We start from the raw sequence: 22,178 nt of genomic DNA on the forward strand, positions 1-22,178 counted from the left end.
GAAGAAACAAGTGTTGGCGCTAAACAGGCAGTGGTGAGAGGAATTGTTTCATGCCTAATGAGCCAGTCAAGAATCACAGCTGTGAGTAACAAGAAGTGCAAATGTAAAACCAGTAAAGCAGGATCTTAGAGGTGGTGTGCCTTTACCTCAGCCAACAATCCTGCTCTCTTGAAAAGGGCATCAGATTTCCCACAGGTCATGTGATAAACAAGTATCAGTTGTTAATCTAGGCCAGGGAACAGTGTGAATGTGGCCTTTGATTTTCCCTGTGCCCAACAGTCATCCAGGAGTAGGAACTAATATGGGCCCATGTGAAAAGTCCAAGGGCAGTATGAAGTTTTACAGGCAGATTAGCTAACTAATGGCCTCAAAAAACTAAAAAGCTGGGTTTCCCTGGTGGCACAGTGGTTAAGAATCTGCCTGCCAATACAGGGGACACGGATTCGATCACTGGTCTGTGAAGATCCCACATGCCGCGGAGCAACTAAGCCCGTGCGCCACAACTACCGAGCCTGTGCTCTAGAGCCCGTGAGCCACAACTACAGAGCCAGTGTGCCACAACTACTGAAGCCTGCGCACCTAGAGCCCGTGCTCCGCAACAAGAGAAGCCTCTGCAATGAGAAGTCCATGCACCGCAACAGAGTAGCCCCCGCTCACCGCAACTAGAGAAAGCCCGTGAGCAGCAACAAAGACCCAACACAGCCAAAAATAAATAAATAAAATCTATTTTAAAAAATAATAATAAATAAATCTTAAAATAACTAAAAAGCTAATAGTTACTGATTATAATCCGCAGCTCAGCAATATTTATTTTTCAACAAACATTCAGAGAGCATCCTTCTATAAAAGGCACCATGGCTGAATGCGTGTGAATATAAAAAGATAAATATTTGTGTGCTTACAGACTAGAAAGAGATTTTAAAAATACACACACACACATACACACACACACACACACACACACACACACACACACACACACACAATATCTACCACCACCACCACAATATCTACCACTAATGCATATAGATTTCCCAGAACTAAGTAGGCTCGGACTAACTCTACCTGATTCTTTCTATTGACTCTACAAAGGAAAATATGAATACCATGAGACAGGCTCAGGTGAACGTTGTGAAAAATCCAAAGAGGGAGAAATCACTCCTCAACCACAAATGATTGAGATAGTTAAAAAATTTTTTTTTAAATCATAAAAATTCTCCTCATTTATGTTAAACATGTTCAGTAAAGACCACCTGTTTTGCTTGTTGCCTCAGATCATCCCCAACAGACTCTGGCTCAATCATCTTCCATTCAGCTGCAATACTCCTGAAAACATCAGCACCAGTGTTTAGTACTTGAATGAGACGATGATCGTGGGATAAATGAGCTAAGATCCTCAGCTCAAGTTGAGAGTAATCAGCAGCTAATATTAAACCACCTGAAACAGAAATGATTTTAGAAAAGTCGGTACAAAGACAAAACTAAGTTTTATAACACTGAGCAGGATGACAGAAATTTAGTTCCAACATACAACCGTGAGATCATGTAAAAAAGCTCAAATCAAAAAAAGCTAAAACCTTGCTCTTAATATGATGCAATTCAGCTCTGTAACATATAAAAATTTTTTGCTTAGCTTTCAAGGATATGTAATATATGTAAAGCCACCCTTGACCTCTGCCCGTTAACCACTGTGGTAGTGCTTTCCTCAGTGTTCCTATAGCACTGATACATAATCTAAAATGGTTCTTTCATGCCTCTCCCACGTAACACTGAGCCATTAGGGATGGGAGATAATCTTCCTTTGCATTCTACAGAAATGCACAATTCCTGGTACCTAATAGGTCCTTAACAAATGGTTGTTGAAGGAATGAATGAATGAGTGAATCAAGAAACTGGTTTCTAATGTGTGCTGACATTTTAAGGGGTATGGAGAGAAATGTGTGCTCTGCTTTGAAAATAAACTTGCTCAACAAAAAAAGGTCAAGTGGCCTGTATGTGAAAAAGAGTATTCAAATAATTAAGAGGATTCAAATAATTTATCTATGGACTAGGAATGACTGGATAAGCACGGCAAAAACAAAATAGAACAAGCAAAAGCATAGTTAAAGAAAAAGTAGAAAAATATTTGCAACTGATATCACAAAGGACTCACTGCTATATTGTATAAAAGAGGTGCTATAAATCAAGAACAAAATATAAACAAGCAATTCACAGAACTAATAAAAACAAAAGAATCTTAAACCTATTAAAGAATGCTTAACTTCATTCACAATAAAAGAAATGCAAATTAACTCTATAACAAGAAACAATTCTTTTCTACTTGTAAAAATCCAGAGGTTGGATGGCACATTCTGTGGCAAGGCTGTGGAGAAAGAAAACACTCATACATTGTTACTTGGAAGTAAATGGTAACTGTGTCCCATTAGATGGCAATTTGACAATATCCATCAAAATTAAACAGGCTTTTAACTCTGTGACTCAGTAAACAAGCCCACAGGCTGCTGCAAAGATTATCTGCATACAAATTAAACTGGCTTACGTTCAAATTTCTTTACTGATAATCACAAGTCTTCAGCATAAAAATATTAAACAAAAAAACAAAGCAAACAACAGTGTATACAGAATGCTTATGCTTGTGTAAGAACAGAGGAAGAAAATAGTACATATTCATATTTGCTTGTATCTGTATAAAGAAATACTGGAAGGATATATAAGAAACTCAAATATGTAATTAACTATAAGAGTTATACATAACAGGGTAGCTAGGACAGGGAAGGAAGCAAAGTTTCTCAATATATACCTTTTAAATATTTTGATTTCTGAACTATGTGAACGAATAACCAATTCAAAAATATATAAATACTGATTTGAAACAAATGACCACAACTTTTATGGCCTTTCTGCCCTAAACAAAATAAAACTGGACAAACTATATGAAATAACAGTTTTCAGATGTTGGACAATAGGCAATGCAGGACTACAATCCCTGAGAAAGGGGAAGGAGAGGGGAGATAAGAGGAGCCATGCAACTGTCTCAAGTTTCTGAATGGAGGCAGCGCAGGGAAAGAGGTGAAACAAAGCACTGTGGTCTCTGAGCTGGAAGAAGAAAGTGTAATTTGGGCCTGCTAAGGCTGCTACAACTTGTGAAATTTGGAGAGAAAGGAACTTTGCATAAAAGGATCACCAGAAATATGCACAGTAATCCCTTTGGATTTTTGACCAAATACTAAACTGTGCAGGGAGAAAGTTCAGAGAACCAGACAAAGAACAAACACTAAAGAAATAGCTATTATCAAAGTTCAGCTATCAGCTGAACTACTTGAACAACATACTCTTGAATGTTGAAAGATGTTCAAGCTCTGACCAGACTGAGTGGAGAAATCCTGCTGAACAACTTGAGCACAAAGTAGAGACCGCAGTAAGGCCAAACCTTACAATGATGGTTAATCTAGCCCTAGAGTAAAGGCTACTCTAAACGTCTGCTCACAAAGCTTAAAAGACTCAAAATGATCAAGCTGATGTGAAAGTAAATTAACTGCCTGCCAGAAGAAAACGCTATAAATGAAGACTACAAAATCCAAAGAGTTAACAATGTAGTAACCATAATGTTCAGCATACAATAAAAAAAATACTAGACATATGAAGAACCAGGAAAATGTAACTCTGACCAGGAGAAAATTCAGTCAATAGAAAAATGACTCAGAAATTACAGAGATGATGGAATTTTAATATGTTCAGGAATTTAAAGACATATAAAAATAATGATGGAACAAATAGTGAATTACAATAATGAAAACTATACAAAAACTTAAAATTCTAAAACTGAAAATACAATATCTGAAATGCAAAATTCACTAAAAGGATATAACAGCATTTAGACACTGTAGAAAAAAAGATCAGTGAACATTAAAACAGTCAGTAGAAAATATCCATTGCAGTACAGAGTTTAAAAAAATGAAGAGAGGGGAATAAAGAAGAAAAGAAAAAAAGTTTCAGTGATCTGTGGGACTATACTAAGTGGTATTACACATGTATATTTGGAGTAATAGGAAAAAAGGGCAAAATATGGACAAAAATATTATAAGAAATAATGGTTGAAAATGTTCCAAATTTAATGAAAAATATAAGCACATAGATTAAGAAGAAGAAAGAAAAAAAAACCTAAGTGGACTCAGGAAATTCAGCAAACTCAAAAGCCCAAATAGTAAAGCATAAAAAACCACCCAGAGACTCACACCCAAATCAAATTGCTAAAACTGAATAACAAATTTAAAAAATCAAAAAAGCATCCTGGGAAAAAATATATTATGCTTGGAAGAATAGCAAGAAAAATAGTGGTGTACTTCTCATCAGAAATAATGCAAACCATAAGCTAATGGAAATATATATTTAAAGTGCTAAAAGAGAAGGACTATAAACCCATAAATCTATGTCAAATAAAAAAATCTTACAAAAGTGAGGATAAAATAGAGAAATTTAGACATGGAAATGCTAAGAGAAATCACTGTCAGTAGAACTGCACTACAAAAAAAACCTTAAAGAAGTACTCTGCGTAAAGAAAATTGATAACAGATGGAAACTTGAGTCTACTTCAAAGAACAAAGAGTGCCAGGAAGGGTAAAAAAGTAAACAGACAGAAAAGACACTTTTGTTTCTTGATTTCTTTGAAAGGTCATAACTGTTTACAGCAAAAAAAAAAAACTACATAGCAAAGTTTATAATAATCATAGAAGTTAAACGTATTACAAAAAATGGGAAATGGAAGAACACTCCTTACGTTATGGATGAAGTGGTATAAAATTATTTGAAGCTAGACTGTGATGTGATGCATATTGTAAACTCTGAAGTATCTAAGATATAGAGTTAAAAAGATAATAGAGGGGCTTCCCTGGTGGCGCAGTGGTTGAGAGTCCTCCTGCCAATGCAGGGGACATGGGTTCATGCCGCGGTACGGGAAGATCCCACATGCCACGGAGCGGCTAGGCCCGTGAGCCATGGCCACTGAACCTGCGCATTCGGAGTCTGTGCTCTGCAACGGGAGAGGCCACAGCAGTGAGAGGCCCGCATACCGCAAAAAAAAAAAAAAAAATAGAGGAAATAAAACAATAACAAAAATAGTCACTTACAGTTTTTAAAAAAGAATAAAGAACAGATAGAACAAAATACAAATGACAAGACAATAGACTTAAATCCAACCATATATCAAGAATTATTTTATTTTTTTAACATCTTTATTGGAGTATAATTGCTTTACAATGGTGTGTTAATTTCTCCTTTATAACAAAGTGAATCAGCTATACATATACATATAGTCCCATATCTTACATTTAGTAGTATATATAAGTCCATGACACTCTCTCACTTCATCCCAGCTTACACTTCCCCTTCCCCGTGTCCTCAAGTCTATTCTCTATGTTTGCATCTTTATTCCTGTCCTGCCCCTAGGTTCATCAGAACCTTTTTTTTTTAGATTCCCTATATATGTGTTAGCATACGGTATTTGTTTTTCTCTTTCTGACTTACTTCACTCTGTATGACAAACTCTAAGTCCATCCACCTCACTACAAATAACTCAATTTCATTTCTTTTTATGGCTGAATAATATTCCATTGTATATATGTGCCACATCTTCTTTATCCATTCATCTGTCGATGGACACTTAGGTTGCTTCCATGTCCTGGCTACTGTAAATAGAGCTGCAGTGAACATTGTGGTACATGACTCTTTTTGAATTATGGTTTTCTCAGGGTATATGCCCAGTAGTGGGATTGCTGGGTCATATGGTAGTTCTATTTGTAGTTTTTTAAGGAACCTCCATACTGTTCTCCATAGTGGTTGTATCAGTTTACAATCCCACCAACAGTGCAAGAGGGTTACCTTTTCTCCAGCATTTATTGTTTGTAGATTTCTTGATGATGGCCATTCTGACCAGTGTGAGGTGATACCTCATTGTAGTTTTGATTTGCATTTCTCTAATGATTAATGATATTGAGCATCCTTTCATGTGTTTGTTGGCAATCTGCATATCTTCTTTGGAAAAATGTCTATTTAGGTCTTCTGCTAATTTTTGGATTGGGTTGTTTATTTTTTTTGATATTGAGCTACATGAGCTGCTTGTAAATTTTGGAGATTAATCCGTCGTCAGCTGCTTCATTTGCAATTTCCTCCCATTCTGAGGGTTGTCTTTTCGTCTTCTTTATGCTTTCCTTTGCTGTGCAAAAGCTTTTAATTTTTATTAGGTCCCATTTGTTTATTTTTATTTCCATTTCTCTAGGAGGTGGGTCAAAAAGGATCTTGCTGTGATTTATGTTATAGAGTGTTCTGCCTATGTTTTCCTCTAAGAGTTTGATAGTTTCTGGCCTTACATTTAGGTCTTTAATCCATTTTGAGCTTATTTTTGTGTATGGTGGTAGGGAGTGTTCTAATCTCATACTTTTATATATACCTGTCCAGTTTTCCCAGCACCACTTATTGAAGGGGCTGTCCTTTCTCCACTGTACATTCCTGCCTCCTTTATCAAAGATAAGGTGACCATATGTGCATGGGTTTATCTCTGGGCTTTCTATCCTGTTCCATTGATCTATATTTCTGTTTTTGTGCCAGTACCATACTGTCTTGATTACTGTAGCTTTGTAGTATAGTCTGAAGTCTGGGAGCCTGATTCCCCCAGCTCCATTTTTCTTTCTCAAAATTGCTTTGGCTATTTGGGGTCTTTTGTGTTTTCATACAAATTGTGAAATTTTTTGTTCTAGTTCTGTGAAAAATGTCATTGGTAGTTTGATAGGGATTGCACTGAATCTGTAGATTGTTTTGGGTAGTATAGTCATTTTGACAATGTTGATTCTTCCAATCCAAGAACATGGTATATCTCTCCATCTATTTGTATCACCTTTAATTTCTTTCATCAGTGTCTTATAGTTTACTGTATACAGGTCTTTTGCCTCCTTAGGTAGGTTTATTCCTAGATATTTTATTCTTTTTGTTGCAGTGGTAAATGGGAGTGTTTCCTTAATTTCTCTTCCAGATTTTTCATCATTAGTGTATAGGAATGCAAGAGATTTCTGTGCATTAACGTTGTATCCTACTACTTTACCAAATTCATTGATTAGCTCTAGTAGTTTTCTGGTGGCATCTTTAGGATTCTATGTATCATGTCATCTGCAAACAGTGACAGCTTTACATCTTCTTTCCCGATTTGGATTCCTTTTCTTTCTTTTTCTTCTCTGATTGCTGTGGCTAAAACTTCCAAAACTATGTTGAATAATAGTGGTGAGAGTGGACAACCTTGTCTTGTTCCTGATCTTAGTGGAAATGCTTTCAGTTTTTCATCACTGAGAACGATGTTGGCTGTAGGTTTGTCATATATGGCCTTTATTATGTTGAGGTAAGTTCCCTCTATGTCTACTTTCTGGAGGGTTTTTATCATAAATGGGTGTTGAATTTTGTCGAAAGCTTTTTCTGCATCTGTTGAGATGATCATATGGTTTTTCTCCTTCAATTTGTTAATATGGTTTACCACATTGATTGATTTGCATATATTGAAGAATCCTTGCATTCCTGGGATAAACCCCATCAATAGTTATTTTAGATAGTTAACTAAACAGTACATTTAAATGGCAGAAATTTTCAGGTTAAATCCATATACATTTAATTTAAATTAATTTTAAAATTTTAAACAAAATCAGTATAAAATATTGTTGTGTTAAACACAGTTTTATTATTTAGGTAAGAATAAATAAATATCATGAAATATTATTTGGCCTTAAAAAAGAAAGAAATTCTGACACAATTGCTACAACATGAATAAACCCTGAAGACATTATGCTACGTGAAATAAGCCAGGCACAATAGTACAAATATTATATGATCTCGAGTGGTCAAATTTATAGGGACAGAAAATAGAATGGTGGTTGCCAGGTGCTGTGGGAATCCAGGGGGACAGTTATATTTAATGGGTACAGAGTTTCAGGTGGGGATGATAAAAAGTTCTGGAGATGGATGGTGGTAATGGCTGCACCACAATGTGAATGTACTTAATGCCACAGAACTGAATACTTAAATATAGTTACAATGGTAAAATGCTGGTAGTTCATATTTAAAAAGCAAAGCTGAAAACTGCCAAATGGGTTATACTATCATAGACCTGAATTCACCCTTGGAATATAAATTTCTGACAGAATTCAAATAAATTCAGCTGGTTAACTGCACTCACCCAGAGCTGCCAGGTGGCAAAAAGAGCAAATATGTATACAAATAATAGGGATGATCTGGGAGATAGATCATGACTTCCAAATGTTTTGATGACGAGTACTGAGGAAAGGTCAGACAGAAGTAAGATAGCCTTGAGGGTTACCCCCTGCAATAGGAAGCAGCAGTGGGGAGAACTGGAGAAGAAACAAAAGAGCAAAACAAGTTAGAAAGAGACCAAAAAAAAAAAATTGTGCCCTTAGAGGTCGGGGGGGAGAGAAATTGAGGAAAGAGAGGGTTAACAGAGTGACAAATGCTATAGAGAAGTCAAAGAGGATGACAACTAACAAAATTCACTGGATTTTGCAAAAAGGTTTACAATGACCCAGGATTACATGATTTCAGCAGGATGCTGAGCAAACAGCACAGAGGTTTCCCACAGAGCAGATCATGAAGACAATAATGACTGACTGTTATAAACCTGGCAACATGAAGGGGAAAAACAGGCTCCACCAAAGAGAGGAAAGATGGAGAAACTAATGTATTCTTCTGAGTCTTATTCATAAATCAGGCTTTATCAGTGCTTTGAAAACCATTCCCACAGCAAAAAGAAGCTCAAAAACTATCATCGGTCACCTTACCTGGGAAAGGCACAAAGGCATGTCTCATGCTAACTGAAAACGGCATTCCTCTGTCTGAGGCTCTCTCCTCCATCTTTCCCTGGTGCCTGGGGTTCAGGCCACAACCCTTCTTTTTTCCTCCTCTGTTGTGCGAAAAACATCATCAGCTGGACATGAAGTAGTCTTAAATATATGAAAATGGTCTGAGTTTTTCAGTAAGTCAATATTTCCATCTAAGAAATTTAAAAACCTTATTTGAAACACACTTTAAAGCTTAACAAATATACTAGACCTCGTTCAGCAAACCTTCAATTAAACAGGAAGGTATTTCTGTAATAACCTTTCCCACAAACTGCTTCACTCAATTCAGTAAATCTCATTGACCATATCTAATATAAATGATCTGTGCTTTTTCTTCCTTTTGTGAGCATATGAAGAGGGCAGGAAGGGGGATGTTCCAGACACTGCTAAACTTGTCCCTTTAGTTTTTGACTTAAGCATATAGTGCTGGTTGATTTAATTAGTGACCCAGATTTTCAGCTTTTTGCCATCAACTAGCTTCTTTATAGACAGACTCAGGATTTGAAATAGAATAGAAATGTGTATGCCTGGAACAGAAAATTAAACTGATTTCATTATTTGTCCAATAGGCTATTTTTGAGCCATTCATACTCCCAGAAGTATATTAACCCAAATAAAGAGAAATAGAGTCTACCTGCCCATAGGAAGTAGGCCTTTGCCTAGGGCTTGAGAAGGTGGGCTTTCCTCTACTAGTGTTGGCATTTTGATCTCAAAATCTCTTGGTACATTCTGAATATTTGGTTCTATAAAGGTTATTCGTCCTAAAATCAAGCAGAATGAAGACATAAAATTAGGGGGGGAAGGGAAGAGGGGAAATCTGACATTTACTTTAACACGAATACCATTTCTGAATTATCCTAAAAATGCATGCTCTGTTATTGTTAAACTAAATTTAAATGATATACACTTTATTATGTTCATGTGTCTAAAAATAACAAGTACAAGACCAATCGTGATATAAGTGAATATATGAATCAGCTACAATACAGTGTTTTATAATTAACCTCGTTCTACAGAAACAATCCCATGATAAGAATATGATAAATCATACTATTTCTACGCTAAAATGAGTACCAGAAGTTAGCACTATAAAATGCTAGCAGTTATACAAATGAGTAAAAGACAAATCAAATGGATCTTAGGAGAAATGACTGTCGAAGCCTTTAAAAGCCAGGAACAAACAAGATACAGAAAAGAGGATCTGAAGCAGAAGAGCAACTGAGTGCTGAACAGAACAACTGGGGCCACAGGAGTTAGGCCACAGGATGCAGGAGATGGAGTAGTAGTGAGAGATGGTGACTAGAACGTTACTTTCTAGATATCACCTGGCCAGTTTTCCTCCTCCTCCTCATCACTTATCACAAGAATCAATGGTAGGTAGCACTGACATGACTAGAAACTAGAATCAGGTGGCTAGTACATTTTCTAGGAAACAGAAAGCTATTTGTTTTAATGCTTATGGCCTTTAATTTCCCCCAAATATTTTACATTTTATTTATTTATTGGATGAATTTTTCAAAAACACACAGGTGTTGTTCAAAAAGTTCGGGTAACTGACTGCTACTGCAGTTTTTATCATACACATATAGTGACCAAAAAATCCTCTGTTTTATGACACTCTTCATTCTAACAGGCTCTCTACTAGCTACTGTACGTAATTCCATCTTCTTTAGATGAATCAGAGATCTTAAGTATCTCAGATACTGTTTTTCTGAATAAACTCCTGATACTATATCCTCGTTATTTTGATTTTAGCAAAAATTAGTGTTCAATTAATGGTAGATATTATTACACTTATTAGCATTAAATGGCCTAATCAATTTTATAAAGCTAACAAATAGCACAGGAAAGAATCCAAGTCTCTTTCTGCCTCAGCACACTGTCTTCTCTTCTATGATAATATCAATACTTAATATTCAGGTCTAGTGTTTGAATTAATGAGGTAACACTGGTAGACAAATAAAATGGCAAAAGTAAATTACAAAACATGAATATAGCTTCATGAAGATTAATTCTAATAATGAAAGGGCTTTACTATACTTAGGTAAGCTTGTATTTCTAAAATATTCTTTAAATGTAGGCATAGTATAATGAAAAACAATCAGGAAAACAACAAGGAATTGATGACTTTCTGCTTTATAAGCAACAAATAAATGTGCAAAAGCTTTGAAAACTCTAGGTTGATTGTTTTTTCACCAACAAGGATTTATTTTACATAAGTTTACACATTAGCATACGTTTCAAAATGAAACTTAAAACAGGGCAAGAAATAGGCAAGAAGCACCAAGAGGTTACCTAAATAGGGAGAAGGAAGAGGAATTGTTTAGAACAGAGACTAAGCAAGCAAAGAGAAAAGCAGCTCCTCACGGTGCCCCCATCCTCAATAACAGCAACAACTGATAATGTACCACGCATCATTCTAAACACTTTACATGTACTGACCTATTTAATCCTCAGGATGACCCAGTGAGGTAGGACTGTTATTATCTTGTTTTATACATTTGGAAACTTGGGTACTGAAAGGTTAAGTACCTTGTCTAAAGATTCTCAGCACCAAGATTCAAACCTTGTGAAAATGTGATATCAAAGTCCACATTCTATACCACCAAACTAAAATGCCCCCTCTATGAAGGAGTTAATGCTGCCCTTTCTTCCACTGCACATTGCATTTGACAAATATGTGAAGCTGTGCACTACCTAGAAAAAGAATGCTTTTTTTTCTTCATGAGATTACATGCATACTGATCCCAAGAGGGCCAAAAGACATGCAAAGGACTCTACAGCTTTCTTTTCCGATTGAGTAAAGTAAGACACTCCCTTATTACTGCACAGGCCTACTTAGATTCAACTTGGAGAGACTCTTAAGAGATTCAGAATAGGGCTGTGACTGAAATTAGATAAGATCACTGACTCAAATAAATATTTAATTCCTGGCCATACTCTCATCCAATCTCAGACATCCAAGTTACTCTATACAGTACTTGAAAGCAGGAACTGTTATCTTACTAAATTTCATCTCTTTATCTACCTGATATTCACCTATGCTTTGGATGTAGTATGCGTTTCATAAATGTTTATAGAACTTCACTGAACCCAATGATCAACATTCGAATTCCTTGGTCGTCAAAAGCAAATATTACATATGCAAATATTATATTATTATTATTATATTATATTAAAATATTATTATTTGCTTATTACATAAGCAAATATTACATATGAATTTTTTTTTGCAAAACTGGATATTATCCATATTTAAGATTTCTCATTACCTGTAGCAGTGTGTGATTGTGATACAGGATAGATTCTTTCCATTCCAAGGAAAGGATTCAGACGTTTTTCCCGCTGCAGGGGAAAGACCACTTTGGTAATAGCATTAGTGATTCTTCTCCACTCTAATATCAAGTCTGGTAAAGGATGTAATGCCCTTAATTTATTTAAAACATCCTGCCAAAGAATTATAATAAAGTAGGATCAGATTCTTGTCCAAATTCCATAGCAAACTAGAATCTCTTTTAAGTAAACAATATAATCTCAAAACTAAATTTGATAACTCCTGTATCTAAACTCAACTTTACTATTATAAAATTACTATTTGGGTTTTTTGGAAATCACCATAATGATAAATCTATAATAACTATAGATTATAAAATGTAAACATGTTAATGTTGAGTAATGTCAATTTACATCTACTATTAAAAAAAAAAATCAATGAGATGTCAACTTAGTAAAACAGCTGCTTCCCCACACCCCACCCAATTGTTTACATCATCTCTTTCCTTTATATTTTCCTCCTCCATTGCTCATGTGATTGTAAGTTTCCCAGTCTTTTTTTTTTCCTTCTTTTTGCCATAATACTTTCATGGTCTTTGTATCAAGGAAATTTATTTTTAAAACTTTGAATTTTCCATGCTACAGACATTCAATGAACCTTTAAGGAACAAAAACTTGTAGGGTAAAAGGGCCAATGCGATTAAATAAAAAGTTTTGCTACAGAATGAAGCTGTGGAAACTTCCCCGGGGCAGGCAAGTCATAATTAATAATATTATGGTCAAAATTCTACAGAATGGCAACTTGGACTGCTCTCTCCATAGCTGTTGTGGCTGTACTTTCTATCCTTATTTTCCATTGATAATTCATTCAGTAAAAATGTAAAATTAAGGTTTTCTCTCTTTTGTCCCATGTATACAGTTTCCAAGGGTTGTGATTCAATTTGACTTTGAAATTAACATATTAGATTCTCAAAACAAATGCATGGAAAACTTACTATTTTGCTCTGAAATTGAAAAAAACAAAATTTTATTTATATTGACTGTCTTTTTATTTTTTAAATTCTTCCATACCTTTCTGTTCATGTTCATATAACGACAGAAATTATATTATACTAGAAGTCCAAGAGTAGTGCATATCAATAATTAATGTCTATATAGGTCTGAATTTACAAACCTTTACACTGTTTTAATGATAGGAAGGACACAATTGCTAACTCAGATTATGATCCAGATTTTCCATGCTGGAATGTTTCCATAGTGTTTGTGGGCAGCTGAACAAAAAACCAATTTGTTTTTGTCTGGATAAGTTCAAATGGTGTACTACATTGGATCTTGATTTCATCAGCATTCTTTCAGGACACCAAAATGCTAAAAGTAGTTCAGATTCTGCCCTGTGACTGCCCCAAAGAGCACCTTACTAGTGCTGAACTGTTTTCCCAGCCTTAGCTTCCATCCATCATCATTCCCTCTTCTGGTAGAACCCAAAGTTTTCTTGCTGCCTTGGTGTTTTCTCTCTCCATTTGGTGGCAACTTCAGTTCCAAAAATAAAACCTGCAAGAAATTAATGCTTCTTTAGTCAAGAATCAAATCACAAGTATTATCATTCAGAAAACATTTAAAAAAGTTATTCGAGAAAAGATTCTATACATTTCAACATGGATTGTAAGAATATTTTTGGACAATTTGGAATTATCACATTTAGTAAATAATGGCAATAAAATCTTACATCAAGTAGGCTGTCTATACCCTAATTTAGTCAGTATTAGATTAACAGTAACACCAGGCTCTTAAACAGTCAAGAATACAAGAATGTATATTCTGTGCTGAACGACTGACAAACTATTGGCATTGCGACTTTAGGTTGCTCTGATTATAAGCTCACCTAAATACTCCTTGATGTGGTGACCAATGCGGCTGCTTGATCATTTAAGCCCCATAGAGGATAAACATGGGAGCCTTCGTGGCTATTGTGTGATCACAAAACTCAGAGAACACTAAAGTAGGAAGGGGCCCCAAAAGCCATCTAATTCCACTACCACAAGGCTAGACCCTGAGAGGCCCTGGGCAAAAAGCCAGGAGAAGGTGATTGATCCAATGCAGCAATAATGAAAGTTAGAGAGTGGCCAGTAAGCACCCACTGAAGAAACTAGGCTTACACGGAACAGGGATCCAGGCTGCGGGTCAGAGGGAAGATCCCATGTATACCTTAAACTCACTAGTTCTTGTTAGAGGGGTTCCAATTTAGGCAATTCAGAACACTATCTACTCTTTCTACTCATTCATTTATATACTTTCAGTAAGATTTATTGAACCTTGGATTATTTTCCCAATAATAATTCTAAAAATTGAAACCCTTTGCATGAGAATTTTTTCTACAAGTTGGGCCAGGGGTGGAAGTAAAGATATACCTGTTTCCCTAGAACAGTGGTGATGACAGAAACAAAAATCTGGTTTTAGTTTTAAGTAGTGTGAATAAGTGGGGTCCTAGGCATGAAAATTACTGAGGCTTACTATGGATGTTAATAACTAACTTGCCCAAAGACTGTGTTATATAGATATGAACATATGCACACATAAGGATTGGGGTTGCTATATTTAGCAAATAAAATTACATGATGCCCAGTCAAATTTGAATGACATGGAGCATACTTATACTAAAATATTGTCCACTGTTCATCTGAAATTCAAATTTAACCAAGTGCTGGTATTTAATCAGGCAACTCTAATATACTTATCAAAGAGTATATAAATGAATGACAGCAGAGAAGAGAGAAGAAAATAACTGAATAGAAAAAATGAAACATTATTACAATAACAATAAATCGACAACACCAGGAAGGAAGACCTATCATAATTAAGACAATTTAAAGATCTCAAGTTTTATCTTAAGCTTCCATTTTTGGTGAATCCTTCAGAATTAATTATAAAAACTTCACACATAAATTCTCTCTTCAGGTCTTAACTAACACATCTGTGACTGAAGGAGTTGAACTGGATGGGAGCAAGAGACACTAATATTTATTAAGCACTTCCTATGTGCCAGCCATCAGGCTAGGTGCTTTAACATGCAATCCTTATAACAACTTTATGACAAATCTGCAAAGTTTAGACAGTTGGAGAAACTTGCTCAAAGTTGCATGCCCAAAATGTAGTAGAATTAAGAATTAGAACCCAAAGTCTTCTAACTCTAAAGTCCTTTTTCTTTCTACTAACCCATGCTTCCCTCTAGACCAGGAGTCAGAAACTTTTTCTACAAAGGGCCAGACAGTAAATATTTTTAGCTTTGTTTTACTGTCTGTCACACCTTTTCAATTGTGCCATTATAGAATGAAAACAGCCACAGGCAATAAGTACATGAACAGCTATAGCTGTGTTCCAATAAAACTTTATTTACAAAAACAGGTGGCAGGCCAGATCTGGCCTGCAAGTCATATTTTGCTGATACCTTCTCAAGACCAGTGCCATCCAAGAACTTTCTGCAATAATAAAACTGTTCTATATTTGTATTGTCCAATATAGTGGCCACTAGCCACCTGTGGCTATTGAACACTTGTAATGTGGTTAGCATGACTAAGGAACTTAATTGATATATTTTATTTAATTTCAGTTAATTTAAACTGAAACAGAGATAAGTGGCTAGTGACTCCTTTATTGAACACTGCAGCTCTAGAAGATTAGTAACATCTTGCCTATTTGAAAGATTCAACTTAAAATCACCAAGGATAAAATAATCAATGTATGAAAATGTTAGATTACCTTTAATATAACTTCCATTTTAACATGAAGATCTAAGAACAAGCCAATAATATCAAAGGACTTTTATTCTAGGCCAGAGTTTGGTCTAGGCCTAAGGCCCACACGCCTTTGGACCCATCTGAATCACAAGAGTACTGGTTCTTGCCTTTGCCCCAAGCCTACTTGTGCTGATATCCAGAGATTCTATATTTTTGACAAGTTCCCCATGTAATTTTAGGTGTAGCGAGCTAGGTTCTGGCTTGGGGACTTGTGGACTAAAGAAATCAAAAGAAAGTATTTTAAAACACCCCAAAAAACACCACTGAATTCAGTACAAATGTACCACGTGATTAGGAGAAACAAAGTTCCTCATTTTTTAAAAACGCATAACTGTGGCTAAAGTGGGGGGGGGGCATTTGTAAGCCCTTTATATAATATTTATACAACACTTACTATGAGATAGGCACTGTTCTAAGTGTTTTACATTTATTGCTTATTCCTCACAACTCTATGAGGTATTTCTAACATGAGGTATTTTACTGATGAAGAAACTGAGATATAGAGTTAATGAAGTGGTCCAAGGTCATGGAGTTAATTAATAAATAGAGCAGGTAGCATTCAAACCCAAGAAGTCTGGATTTAAAGTCTATAATACCAATATACTATAATACTGAATCACATCTAGATAACAATAGAACTTCAAAGATATCAAGAGTAAGCACCCACCCTGTATCAGTAACTCCTCTAAAACAACCCAACCACCCTTTATGGAGTGTGGGGAGGGAAGAGAACACCAACTTTTGAGTGGCGGCGGCGGGGGGAAGAGTAAACTATGTCAAAATTTATCTAAGATGATAAAAATATTAGTAGGTTTAAAAAAGCAGAGCGTTCCCAAAATCCCTTTTTCACTAACATCTAAGAAAAATATCTAATTTTGCAGTGAAGAAGGAGTGAGAGTTCATGAAATTACTAACTTCATGGAGAAACACCTACACTGTTATACAACTACCACTATGGATCTCATAGTGGTAGTTAATTTTTTAAAATAAAAAAATATTTACTGGGTTCCCCTTCTGTTCCAGGCAAATCTCCTTATGGAACACACATTCTAGGATACTTCTTTACTACCTTCCTATTCATAAATATAGGTATAAACTTACAAAGGAGATGTTAGAATATTCTATCTCCAAAGTATTCTGGTTAACTGATTGTTTTATTTTACTGATCTTTGGTACTTAGGTAAACACACTTATGAAACACACACACACACACACACACACACACACACGTTTTTGCTTTAAAAATGACTTTTCTAAATTTTTTATTCCCATCATACAACCTCAGCGATGTCATCTGAACTGGTGAAAGAAAAACTATGGCCAGCTAGTTGATAGGCCTGCGTCTCAATTGCATCCAGTTTGGCTTGCATTATGTGTTTCTGACTTTCACATTCTGCGGTACTAAAGCCGATTCCATTTAGTTCTAGCAAGGCCAAGCAGTACTGGGAGGGCATCTCCACTTTACAGAAGACATCTGGAAGAAAAAAAGAAAGCAAAAAACATTAATTCACCAGCTAAGTGACTAGATCAGCATGATTACCTAAACATACATAGAATATTTCTGGGAGAATCAGAGATGCTACTAAGCTATCCTTCAAGATCCAGTCTTTTGAGCAGCATTATCAAACCATCAGTGAAAGGTATTAAAGTACTTTCCACTTTTCCACTTGAGTATTGGATTACTATCTGTGTCCATGCAGAGTAAAACAGGCAATCTTATGAACAGTCTGAATTATAAGAGATTGCATTTCTCCCAAGATGATGTTTCTGCTTCTACTCTTAGCAAGAACAAGGTAGCCAATCTAATTTGCTAAGCTGACTACAAAAGGTTAATTCACCAAAATTTTTTCCAGTATTCCTGGTCCCATGGTATGCCGGCGTGCACAAAGCTAAACATGAAGGTATTATATTTTCCAATGCTCTAAGAGTAAAGAATAAGATTCCTGAAGTAAGAATCAGAGTATTTTTCTATCTGCTGACATTTCTCAACAGAATAGTCACTCTAAATCAGTTTTCCCAGTATGTTCTTTAGAATATTAGTCTCAAAAATACTCTATAAAAGGCTGGGATTGAGAGACACTGTATACTATGAGTTTCATCATTTATAAATTACTCTTAGATGTTCATGATGCCTGTTAATATATTAAAGGCTCTGAGTAGAAATGAACAAAGACAACTATTTAATTTTGTTTTAACCAAAAGTCTGAAATCATTTGACCATAAAACCCTTTATCTGTGTAATATTTATTAACATTGTGAAAAGTAAGTGTCCATAGAACACTCTGTGGGAAATGCTATCCTAAAATTATTAAGAAAAAATCCATAACAAAGATTTCTGCTCCAGTACTATGGCTCACTAGGACTCTGTGTAACCCTGGCCTGCCTTCCCCAGCTCCACATACACACTTTTTTTTTTTTTTTTTTTTGGCTGTGTTGGGTCTTCATTGCTGTACGCAGGCTTTCTCTAGTTGCGGCGAGCGGGGGCTGCTCTCTTCATTGCGGTGCCCGGGCTTCTCATTGCAGTGGCTTCTCTCATTGTGCAGCACGGGCTCTAGGCGTGTGGGCTTCAGTAGTTGCGGCACGCGGGCTCAGTAGTTGTGGCTCATGGGCTCTAGAGCACAGGCTCAGTAGTTGTGGCACATGAGCTTAGTTGCTCCACAGCATGTGGGATCTTCCCGGGCCAGGGATCGAACCCGTGTCCCCTGCATTGGCAGGCGGATTCTCAACCACTGCACCACCGGGGAAGCCCCCACACATTCTTTAAGGCACTCTTGGTCTCAATCAGCAGGCGAAATCCCAAAGGACACCTGTAACCACCCCCAAAAGTGAACAATTGAGAGCTACTGGCCTCTAATAGTCAGAACATACTGGGCAGTCAGAGCCTGGCTTTGGAGACTTGGAACCAGAGCAGAAGTTCATGTGATGTGGGACCAGAGAAATAAGGAACTAGGGTCAGAAAAAGAAGAGTCAAGAGTGGTAGGAAGCCAGCCTGGATTCACAGACAGTAGGAAGAAACAGGGTTGCAATGGGAATGGAGTCCTACTGCAAAAAGGTTGAGGGAATAATAGATTTTTGGAGTAGCAATAGGAGGAGAAGCTGATTCTCAGACTTCTGTTCTGAACCAAAACTCTCGAGAAAAGCTAATGTAGGCCTTGGGTGAAGTTTAGTTTAGTAACAAGCAGAAGCCAGAGCATAGCCTTTCTAGAGGAAGACTTCCCCCAAATAAGCCCTGCAGGGCTCTACTGATCAAATCTTGTATGATTTCACAAAGATTATAAAAAATATAAGATAGCAAAGATGTATGAACTGGACTCAGCAGAAACAACAAATGACAGATTTAGATCCCTAAGAATTGCAGGTATGGAATCATTAGAACGGAGCACAGCTACGAATGAACTATCTACAAAATCAAACAAGACGAACAGAAACAAAACAGGAAAGTGTAAATATGTCAATAATCACAATGAATAGAAACACATCAATCATCATAATAAATTGCTAAATTTGTAAAAAAAAACTGATAGTTTGAAGAAGAAATAAGCTATACTTTGTTTATAAGACATCTAAAATGTAAGGATCTAGAAGGTTTAAAGGGGTAGAAAAAAAGATATATGAGGGGCTTCCCTGGTGGCGCAGTGGTTGAGAGTCCGCCTGCCGATGCAGGGGATGCGGGTTCGTGTCCCGGTCCGGGAGGATCCCACATGCCACGGAGCGGCTGGGCCCGTGAACCATGGCTGCTGGGCCTGGGCGTCCGGAGCCTGTGCTCCGCAGCGGGAGAGGCCACAGCAGTGAGAGGCTCACGTACCGCAAAAAAAAAAAAAAGAAAAGAAAAGATATATATATGAGGCAAGTATTAATCAAAAGAAAGTTGATGCTGCCATATTCATTCCAAAAAATAGATTAAGAGTAAAAATCATATTAGTGGAAAAGCTAGTCACAACATAATGATAGGTTTAATGCACCAGGAAAATACATCAATTTTAAACCTGTATGCACCTAATAAAATTGTCTCAAAACATATAAAATTACCTGAACTACAGGGAAAATCAGATATAGAAGATTTAAACAACAACATTGAATTAACAGACATTTATAAAATTCTGCATCCAGAATTAGAATACATATTATTTTATATGCACACAGAACATTTACACAATAGTTCAAGTTTTAGGTTACAAAACAATTATCAAAAGACTTCAAAGAATGGGTATTATACAAACATGTTCTCTAGCTACAACACAATAAAGATTGAAGGTAATAATGAAAATACGAAATAAAAGTTTCCAACTATTTGAGAATTAAAAACAATCTTCTTATAATTTATAAGTCTAAGAGGTATACCAGGAAATGTTAAATATTTAGGATAAAACAATGAAAACAATATATGTCAAACTTGTAAGATATAATGAAAGTAGAACTCTGAGGAAAATTTATAGCCTTAAGTACTTATATTAGAAAAGAAAAACATGATTTTAAAAATAATGAGTTTAGTGTCAAACTTAAGAATTTAGAAAAAGGACTGCAAATAAAGTCAGGGGAACTAGAAGAAAAGAGATTACATAAATGTTCACAGAAATCAATGAAATAGAAAACAAAAACAACAGGAAAGATCAAAGGCAAAAGTTGGTTCTTTAAAAAGACTGAAAAATTGGATAAACTTCTAGTGAGATTAAACAATAGTATTATGAAAGAAAAAGACGACATAACAGATAAACCAGAGATATAAAAAATCAGCAATACCTTTAGATAAATTCTTAAAAATATATATAGCTTACCAAAACATAATCAAAAGATATAACTGAATAATCTTACCGTTATTAAAGAAGTCAAAGTAGTAGTTAAAAATATTTCCATAAAGAGAGTTTACAGGCAAATTCTACCGAACTTTTAAAGAACACATCATTCCTACGATACATAAACTCCTCCAGAACAAAAAGAGGCTATATTCATCAACGCATTCCATGAAACTAGAGTAACTCTCTTACCAAAAACAAAGCACAAGAAAGAAAAATTACAGTCATTTTACAACCAATGACTTGGCAAAGTAGAGACAACGTAATCAGCAAGATTTCTTTCACATTGCTGTTTAAAGAACAAACTTTATACAACCATTCTGGAAAACAATTTAACATAATCTTGTACAGTTGAATATTCCCATTTCCAAGACGGAGCAATTCTACATGCAAAAGAAATTCTTGCCCAGTATAGCAGGAGACATGTAAATTTATAAGAATATTTATACAGAAATACCTGTTATAGCAGAACAAAAAAACAAAATAAAACAAAACTAGAAACAACCTGAGCATTCACCAAGAGGAAAATGGATAAATACATTTTGGTGCACACACACACACACACACACACACACACACACACAAAACACAGTGATATATTACAGAGCAGTGAAAATCAATAAACTACACATACTTGCAATAATATGCAGGAAACTTACTAACATGATGCAGAGCAAGTAAAACAAGACATAGTGTGACAGATGTTTTGTAAAGTTCAAAAACAAGCAAAACCAAATAATACATTGTTTGGACTCAGACATATATATGCTAAAATTTTTAATTAAAAATAAAATTTAAATAAGAAAATAAGGGAATGATAAACATAAAACTTGGGATGTACAAGGAAGGAGGAGCACAAAGGTAGACAAATGTCTAAGTTATGAATGTGAGTTAACAGTTATCATTATATTATTAAAATAATGGTGAATAATAAGAGGACCATACATGGACCAATGATGATAGTGCTCATGAAAGAAAGATTATGACTAATATAAATCTGTGCAGCTGAGGTCCTTTGAAAAAGAGAGAAACCAACTCACTCCATACCTAGAAAATCATCTAATCTATGTTCAAACTATCTAGAAAGGACCTAATTGATCAATGTGAAGAGGACAGGATACTTTGTCCTGGTTCAAATTAAGCAAAGACACATTGTACTATTAATATTAATTCATACCCAAACAAAAATCAGCTCTCTATGGGGAGAAAGTCAGTTAGAACACACCTCTCCAACAGGCAAGAAGATGAGAAAAGAAAAAGATGAAGATTCTGGAGGCCCATTAAAATTAACAAGCACATCCTGAAATAATTATTTTCAAATAAAATTTGATAGTTGTCCACATTCTCTCCAAAAACCTCCCTTATCTCAATGTACTTCAATTCTATGGATTCTGTGAATAAGAAATATTTAACACTGTACAAGAAGGCAT

General features: G+C 35.6%; 1 protein-coding gene across 1 annotated transcript in view; it reads right to left on the bottom strand.

Annotated features, from left to right (window-relative positions):
* POLQ (DNA polymerase theta) overlaps positions 1–22,178 on the bottom strand; it is a 114,256-nt gene that overhangs the window by 16,442 nt on the left and 75,636 nt on the right. The window contains exons 20-25 of the mRNA XM_060009907.1: positions 17,236–17,429; positions 13,575–13,712; positions 12,161–12,335; positions 9,523–9,649; positions 8,829–8,950; positions 1,254–1,438 (exon numbers count right to left, since the gene is read on the bottom strand). Of these exons, the coding sequence (XP_059865890.1) occupies positions 1,254–1,438; positions 8,829–8,950; positions 9,523–9,649; positions 12,161–12,335; positions 13,575–13,712; positions 17,236–17,429 (941 nt within the window). The remainder of the gene's footprint in view (positions 1–1,253; positions 1,439–8,828; positions 8,951–9,522; positions 9,650–12,160; positions 12,336–13,574; positions 13,713–17,235; positions 17,430–22,178) is intronic.

Source organism: Delphinus delphis, chromosome 4, assembly GCF_949987515.2.
Source record: "Delphinus delphis chromosome 4, mDelDel1.2, whole genome shotgun sequence".
Taxonomy (NCBI): Eukaryota; Metazoa; Chordata; class Mammalia; order Artiodactyla; family Delphinidae; genus Delphinus; species Delphinus delphis.